Source organism: Synchiropus splendidus, chromosome 1 (assembly GCF_027744825.2).
Source record: "Synchiropus splendidus isolate RoL2022-P1 chromosome 1, RoL_Sspl_1.0, whole genome shotgun sequence".
In the NCBI taxonomy this organism is placed as follows: Eukaryota; Metazoa; Chordata; class Actinopteri; order Syngnathiformes; family Callionymidae; genus Synchiropus; species Synchiropus splendidus.
This window is the reverse complement of record NC_071334.1, coordinates 27,219,538-27,228,289: the sequence shown is the minus strand read 5'-3', so window position 1 is coordinate 27,228,289 and position 8,752 is coordinate 27,219,538. Positions and strand designations below refer to the sequence as shown.

Here is an 8,752-nt window from a genome sequence, read left to right as displayed (position 1 = left end):
CTTCTGCCCTCAGGGTCACCACTGATAGAAGTGCTTTACTATAGCCAGCAAACATCAGTTATTAGAAACCAGATTCTTTCTGTGTAGCAAGGGAGTCACACTTTTGTTTTCTCCCCGATTTTCTCATCAGTTAGCACTTTGCTTGGTATATTGCGACACAAGCAGTCACTTTGTAAAGATTTCCTTAAAAAATACCTTTTACTCTCTCTGGATGACCTTGCGTGTATTTTAACTCCGCATCTTCAATTGAAATATTTGCATGGCTCGCCCCCGCACTGGAGTCCCATCTTAATATTTGGCCTTGTGGCTGAATTGTAATGCCCTCCCTTGACCTTGAGAGAGACTCAGAGATTTGAACTGAACACAGTACAGGAGTACAGGATAGTAACCAGTTCAATAGGCTTCTGCTTCTCCCATGGAACCAAAATAATATGTGTACATATTGTCTGACAAGGCCCGTAATGCACTGCTTAAAATAGTTGGCAAGTCAAAAGACTGAAGCAGTTTCAGAAATGTCAATATATATATAAACACCCATTTGTGTCTGGTGATGTAAGCAAGTGTGAGGCAGTCATCTTCTGTTTAAATATCGGGATGCGGACATGTCCGGTGGACCACATGAAGTGTCCAACGGTGGCCTCACCTCCAGTCAGCGCGCACCAACACCAGGTGCTTCGGTGTCACATTCAATTTTCCATTGTTGGAGGCTCACGTTGCTTTCTATAGGTTTTAAAAAATAACATTTTTCTCTCATTTTGGGAGGCAATGAAATGGAAGAGTGGCCCTTCAGACAATCAGTTTCTTCCAAGATTTGTTTGCAGGCTTCGTACACTCATGGAAGCCTGTGAAGAACCTCAAGGTTATGATTCTGCTCAATGGTGGTTCTATTGCCACGGAGGTCAAGCCTTCTAACTTCTGCATGTAAACACTGAATCTCTCTGCTTTCACTGAATAGAACCTTTGTGAAGATCTCCCAGCTTCACAACCTCTAACCTGCTCGGTGGAGGAATAAAAGCAGATCCAACGCTAGCGGTTGACAGTTCACGCCTGCACTGACACCGATTCTGCTCCGCGTTTCAATATTATTTAACATTTTTCCCCACATTATTATTTTCCAACTGTACCGTCATTGTGCTGTTTCCTTTTTTCCCCTGAAGGTCGGTGAAGGTCTCGAGAGCAAGTGACGAAGGTGTTCTCTACGTCTCAGAGTCTTCTGACCCCGAGGTAGGCATGGACTGGAAGGATGGCGCTGATTTTTATTTCACTTTTCTTTCTTTTACTAGTTCTCCTGCTTTAATTTCCGTTTCCACCCACATAAGCCTTCAAGTGAAAGATTTCACACTTGTGGCTGCGGCCCTGAGGGAGAGGCGGTCACCAGGTGAGTGTTCATCGGCGCCACCTTTAAACAAATCCCCTCTACTTCTGCCACCCCTCTTTACATCCACTATAGTCCCACTCTCAGTGACCGACTACAATACATTACAATATTGTTATGTCAATCAAATACATGTTTTTTTGCAGCATTTAAAATCGGAGGAAAAATGAAAACAAAAGCAGGTTGAGAGGTGACAAAGGTGTTCTTCTGTACAATCAGCGTTGAATGGCTAAATGTAATAATGGCTTTGAAGTTTCGATTTGACAGAAATCCCTTCATGTATCACATAAGAGAAGTGAACACACTGAATCGACTATAAAAAAGAGGGATTTTAATATCTGGTGGTACTCTCGTGAAAACCAGACCAAAATCGCTCAAAGAGATTTTTGAGCGAAGACGCTTTGGGGGAGATACCACAAGTAGCTCAAACTTTGAGGTGAAACATTTGGGATTTATGCTCTGGCATGCAGAGATCTGAGAGCCCCTCAATGTAGTGACCTGAGTTCAAAAACACAGCTCACTTTTCATTTCATGTTCTGGAAATAACAGTAATATAAACTGTTATTTCAATTCTCATAGCTGTAGCGCAGTGCATTGTGATTGGTAGGTCTGCTCTTCATGGAGGTAAGGCAGAAAGGCACTGGGACAGCGCATACCTCTGCCAGTCCTCTTGTTTCCACCCTATACTGGGAAGTTTATTCAATATTAACTGGATGGCATGTGGCAGTATCGTTCACACACTGACAGCAGCAGCACATTGTTTTTACTGGAACAGGTCACATGTATGTCTTTTTTCTGAAAGCGCCCATTTCCAACCAGCCTCAGAAATGCTATTGCCGTTAGTCAGTTAAAAAAAATCTGTTGAGCCCTAATACGTCACCTCTGCCACTCCATGATTGGTGGAAGTAACAAGAAAAGCTCTCCAAAAGCAAGTCTGCCTAAAATATGATCCATACACAGACGCTAATGTTCTTCAATTAAAGCTCATTCTTGACAGGCGGATAGGTCTCCAGTGAAGGCTGGGGACACTGCTGCGTTCAACCAGTGTCAGAACATCCGTGTTCCGGTGATGCCTCCAGTAGTTTCCTTTGATATCCTCATCAAAGGACAATATCAAGTCCTTCCTGTCGTTCACCACTGACAATCACAGTGACATCTCTTCTGAACTTTGACTCATTTTGTTACCAGCCTGATAATCATGAGCGATGTCAAAGGGTACGTAGACAATTTGAAATCTATGTCAGCATATGCGTTGGAATTCTCTTGGTTTTAGCTCAAAGAAACATTCCAATAACAAATGTGGAAAATCATCTCATGCCGAGGATCAGACCAAGTCTGCGTGTGCGCGCGGTTGCTGCGTAATTGTGTGTCCGAGCATATGATTTTGAGTGGAGTAATTTAGCAGATGAGCGGGTGGCCATTGTTAGGGGGATAATCCGGCTCTTGCTGCTCACATAGGTTAACATGCAGCAGATTAGAGCAGATTACCCCCCCAACCACACCAGACGAAGACCAGCCACCCTCCTCCCCCCAACCTCATCCCCTCTGGGCCTTTTCACTTATTCAGACCCCTCCTTCGGTTTTGTCCACTCAGTGTGAGATTCTTCCACCACTCCACTTCCGTCTAATCCAACTCGTCCCTCTAATCTGTCCCCTTTTTCAATCATTCACCACCACATTAACTTCTTTGTGAAAGTAACAGTGTGCAATATCTTTTCATTATCAATCAGAAAACTGTCTTTTTTATTCTATAATCCTGGTCTTAAAAGTCACCTTTTCACCTTGAATGAAAACAAAAACATCTCTCGCATCTCTCTAATGCTCAGACAGCTTGATGTTAGTCACTTGGTTTTGTTCTTGCTGCTCTTGGTTTGCACGCACTCGTCCTGTCGGGTAATTGACCTGTAATGTACTGCAGTGCACCGTCAATAAAGATCAGGCGCTATTTATTTTCAATATTATTTGCATTGTTGTGCATTTTTAAAGTATAATTTACTTGATACTTTTGTTAAGATGCTGCTCCTTTTCTTGTTTGCATCCATGCTGTTAGTAAAGGCTGTCAAGGAACTGAAGAATAATTCATGGGGTCCAGCTGTCTCCTGTCCTCTGAGAAGTATTGGTCAACTCCCTTGTTCCCTCAGAAGAGTGTCCCATTGCTTGTCGTCGTCTGTTTGTCACATGTGGATTTGTGATTTCTGGGAGCGTTATTGGTCTCAGCTGTGTTTTGTTTGAGCTCCGGCTGTTTTTGCACTCGCGGTATGAAAACCGTTGGAATGTCTTGCGGGTTTTGGGTTGCATGCTGATCAGCTGGGGGATTAGTGGGACAGGTAGCAGACCACACACAGATACACACTTCACTACTGCCTCTACAGTTCGGGGTCCATCAGTCAAAGATCTTTTTAACTCACCATGCACGCTCGCAATTCCTTCCATAGACTCAAATACATTTGTCAATAGGAGGCAGAAAAATGAAGATATGTTTGATGCAGTTTGATTTCTGCTCGAGGCAAGAGTGACCTATGTCCCGTCTCTGTGTGTGATCTTTACATGCAGGCTTTCCTCTGGGCACTCTGGTTTCCTCCCACGGTCCAAACACAAACAGGTGGTTTTAAATCGTGCAAGTGAATAGCAGCTATCCAGGGTGTACTCTGCCTCTCACCCCGACTAGCTGGAATCCATTAAGTGAACATTATTTGGTGGGCATGTGTTAAATGATGAAAGTAAATGATCCATTTTGTCATGTTTATTTTGCAGTTGCATTCCTGACATGTCTTGATGTCCGCTCGCCACCCTGGATCCACTTTGGTGATGCGTCATATTTCGAAACACGGGACCTTCAAGTGCTTGTTTAGCTACAATGATAAGATGTGTCGAAGGGGGTGAACGTGTCCACATTCCGTGCGCACATAAACCGAGTTCCCTGTTGTCTCCTAAATTCATACTTGTATAGACACAACGCTCCCCAGTCGTCCCCGCGCTATTGTGCTGCCAACTCTCCCAGCGAGTGTCGGAGCACAAAAGCACAACAAAGACTCAGGAAGTGATTAGTTGCTTAACGAAGAGGGGGCTTTCTGCGGAGTCGGAGGCGCTGGCCGCCCTCCTGCATGAGCCGGGCCGAGGGGGTTAAAGTTTCAGGGCTTAAGAGGTCAGTGTTAAGTTGTGGAGGTCAGTGGAGAGGTTAATTAGGAGCCAGTCTTTTGTCGCCCAGGCCCGAGGAGCCGTGGAGGCCACTCTTTCTGCTTCCTCACTGTGCTCCTGCAGCCATCCAGGAAGTGTCGTCCACCCTCGCTAATTGTCCTGCAGCTGAATAGAGACATAGCCGCGTTAACTCAATTGTCACCATTAGGACACACTACCCAACACACACACACACACCTGGCTGAGTGTTTAAGTGTCTGTCACAGTTGTTTTTGTCTGAAATGTTCCCAAGTTGAAAGTGGTTCTTTTCCTGCTTGGGAGAAAGAAAGCATACAACTGCCCTGGTCTTCCTGACGCCTTGTATTGGTTGTCCACCCTGTTCAGGAGAAACAGCACTAGAATGTGTATGAGGTTCAGCTTACCGCCAATATTTGTTTATATACAGATTTCTCCATCACAGATGATGGCGCTCTCCATAGGAATCCTCCACCGGAGGAGTGTGCTCTCCCAAAAGGATAAGTGTAGCCGCTCACGCTTGCACACTTGTGTCTGTCATTAGTTGACACAATTCAGTTGTTTAAATTCATTACCATTATTTATGCAAAGCTGATTTAGGGGTGAGAAGGGGGGGGATTACTGTGATGAGCAAAAAAAAAGTGGCACACGACTGCAACAACGTCACAACATCTGCTTGCTGTTATAATTGGCTTTAGCCCTGTCAAGCTACCGTATTCGATTCCCCCCAAAACGAATAATTTAGAGTCACCTTTTGTCGCTGCAGCATTCGTTGTTTTTTGTCTATTAAACCTGATAAATACAAATGTCGTATCTAGGCCATGGCTGGTGTGTCAAAGCATATGGCTGTTAATGTTGATTGAATATGTTGGGCCTGACTATATAGGCGTTGTGGTTAATCCGAGGTAACACAATGAGAGATCAGGGCTTATCCCTGAATTTGTGGATATTAGAGAGCAGAAAAGTGATTAGAATGGCGGGACACCACAGAGGGAAAAAAAAAGCATATGCATCACTTTTTGATGTCTGGAGTGTGAGGGATACCAAACAATTTAATACAAAAGTCCAAAATGCAGAATCACTATATAAAACACCAGGTGCCCAAAACACTCAGAGGTCCAACGTCCAAACATGAAAGTGTCCTCCAAACCAGGGGAAAAACAAAGATGGGAGCAGAACAATGTCTAGAGGCTTCTGCGGTGGACAAACCCAGACAATGTGGCACACCAGCCTGGGACAGGGTGGCACGAGTAGCTGCTGCAGTTGATGGCAGATCGATCCCAGCTGTGCACCATTAGTGGACCTCGGAAACAGAGACGAAAGGGGAGCAGACTTACTTTTATTGTACCGATACGAGCTGAGATTATGACGCCATGATAGTTTTACACTCTGATGTTGTCGTAGAAACGAATAATAACACTGACAGGAACTATTTTATGTTTTTTTTTTGCGAATATTTACATACATACATTGACTTACGATCACAAACACTTGGACAAGGAAAAATGTGCATGTAAACGCCACGCATTGATATGCACCCCAAAAATGCATTTTCATAACAATACCATAATTGTCGAAACACACATTGCCCGTGCACGCGGCACAACCAGTTGTGTGCACAAGGAAAACTTAATCCCTCTGAGATGTTTGAGTGACAGCGCTGTCATGGCAACCGCATCCTGGCCGGGCTGTCCAATGAGGATTCGCCTCCGGGTCCCTCCCTGACACCCAGGTGGGTAAAACTCCTGGAGCCTGGGACTGGACTGACACTTCGCTCCGGCACCTCCCAGACTACAGATGGTCTTCAGGTCGCCTCTCGACTTCTTCTCGGCCTCCCGCCTCCTCCTGCCCCACTTCCCGGATGGGACACCGGCTGTGGGTCGCCCCCGCTCGCCGGACGAACCCCCGTTGCCCGGTCCTGCCCTGGCCCTGCCGGGTTTGTGCTTTTCGGCGGCGCAGATCGCCAGCGTCTGCGAGACTCTGGAGGAGACCGGGGACATCGAGCGGCTCGCCCGGTTTCTCTGGTCGCTCCCGGTGATGGCGGACGGTCGCGACTCCATCTCCGAGCACGAGTCCGTGCAGCGGGCACGCGCCGTGGTGGCGTTCCACAGCGGAAGTTTCCGGGAACTTTACCACATCTTGGAGACACGCCGTTTCACCCGAGCCTCTCACGGGAAACTGCAGGCCATGTGGCTGGAAGCGCACTACCGGGAGGCCGAGAAGCTCCGTGGCCGCCCGCTCGGCCCGGTGGACAAGTACCGCGTCCGCAAGAAGTTCCCGCTGCCGAGGACTATCTGGGACGGAGAGCAGAAGACGCACTGCTTCAAGGAGCGCACGCGGGGGCTGCTGAGAGAATGGTACCTGCAGGACCCTTACCCGAACCCCGGGAAGAAGCGGGAGCTGGCGCACGCCACCGGGCTCACACCCACTCAAGTCGGGAACTGGTTCAAGAACCGGCGGCAGAGAGACCGAGCAGCTGCAGCCAAGAACAGGTGCGCCCACTTTTCATTTGAGGAACTAAAATCAATGAACTAAGTCGATGTTTTAGGTCCCCTTATTGGTGCGTAAAAAGCCTTCAGCCGTGCGTAAAAGGTTTAACACTCCTTCAATCTATCTCCTTTCTCTGAGTAAAGAGCAAACTTTTTAATGGCCGGGTCGGACGTCAACTCAGATTCAAGTCTTGAACAAAAAAAAAAAAAAAAAAAAGTTTGGAACTTATATAGCGTAACATACATATTTATTTCTTTTTTTTAGATAAAAAATAACTATCAGACTTCAAAAATTGAATTTAATTAATGCTCCAAAAACGTTCATTGTTAAAACATTTTTTGCCACGGTCATTGCCATGTCTGGATTACCTCCCCAAATAGCAATTAGTCGTCTAAAAACGTGTATTTACCAAAGCCACATGAGTCATTCTCACTCAATTTGCATGAATGTTTATTTACAGCAACACTGGTGCTGCATTAAAGAGATGAGGAAAGAAAAACACAAAAAGAATGCACAAATAATGAACACGACTCATTGCATTTTAGGCACTTCTTTACGTGAATAATTAACATTCACGTGTGCAAAATGCAAAAATAAACTTTCATTGCATAAATTGCGCACTTGATCTCTATATAGTGAAAAGCGAAGAAAGAAATTATGGATTTATGCATTTCAATATAAAACAAATTGATTATGATTTGAATGAATCCATCGCCATCATTTTGGATGTTTATTTTTTTAATGATAACAATTTCTTATGATAATACTCATGAGATTTAAACTATGTTCTTTCTACTCCAGGTTGCACCACCACCGGATGTGTGCTGAAGGGTCCCGGACCCTGAGTGGAGGAGAGTGCAGTCCTGACATCAATGCTGATCGCATGGATGGAGACATGCTTCTCTCGGTTACGGACAGTGACTCCGATTTGGAGGTCTAGGAACTTTAATGAGGGCAGAGCACCTTCAGCGGCCCCTGGGAGGCCCGGGTGGATTCCTAATGCCAGGGAGTATGCAAGCCCTCTGTTGCCATATGCTCGGAATCACGGTGAAATGAGGATATATTTTATTAAATGTCATATTTTTGTCTATCTATTCTTCACTCGGCTGGACTGATGAGAACTGGTGTTGACCTCTGACCTTCACTTGGAGGCAACTGTACAGAGGGCTTCAGTAAACCTTTGCTTGTTCCATTTCCGTTGTGTTGTGTTTATTATCAGAAATCCTCTCTTTAAAACAGTTGACACACATCCCAGTACCTGAATGTTTGCCTCCTCAGCGTTGTTTGCATTTATTTAATATTCCTGTTCAGTGAAATGTTTTCTGAGGATGGTCATTGTTTTCTTATTTTATTAAAAAAAAGTAATATATACTCCTCCTGTGTCCTTGTGCCTCAATCTACAATGCCTTCTATTCTTGTCTTTTTCGCACAAAATTAAAAAAATTACTGTATGGTTTTTCATGTGATGTGCAAATGCGTCCTGCACATGTACAAATACGTCCAGCACTCCGTTTTCCTCTCACAGTCCATTGTACATTGGCAAATTCTCTGCAGAGATTTTGGTGGTATTCCAAATTAATATATACAGTGAGCAACTTATTTATTGTATACTTGCAATTTCTACAAATGTGGCATTTCATATACGCATTATTGAACTTTATATAATGCATTTCTGTGGGACGCCTCCCTAGTGCGGTTTTCAGGGGATGTCCATCTGGGAGGAGGCAAGCCAAC

The 8,752-nt window shown here is 45.1% G+C and overlaps 1 protein-coding gene across 1 annotated transcript; it reads left to right on the top strand.

The window, feature by feature from the left end:
* The first annotated feature begins 6,317 nt into the window (after window positions 1–6,317).
* On the top strand, window positions 6,318–8,337 carry six3b (SIX homeobox 3b). Its single transcript, XM_053886787.1, has 2 exons — window positions 6,318–7,020; window positions 7,820–8,337. Exons 1-2 carry the CDS (start codon window positions 6,326–6,328, stop codon window positions 7,956–7,958), a joined length of 834 nt encoding a protein of 277 aa, XP_053742762.1. The 5' UTR covers window positions 6,318–6,325; the 3' UTR covers window positions 7,959–8,337.
* The last annotated feature ends 415 nt before the right edge of the window (window positions 8,338–8,752 follow it).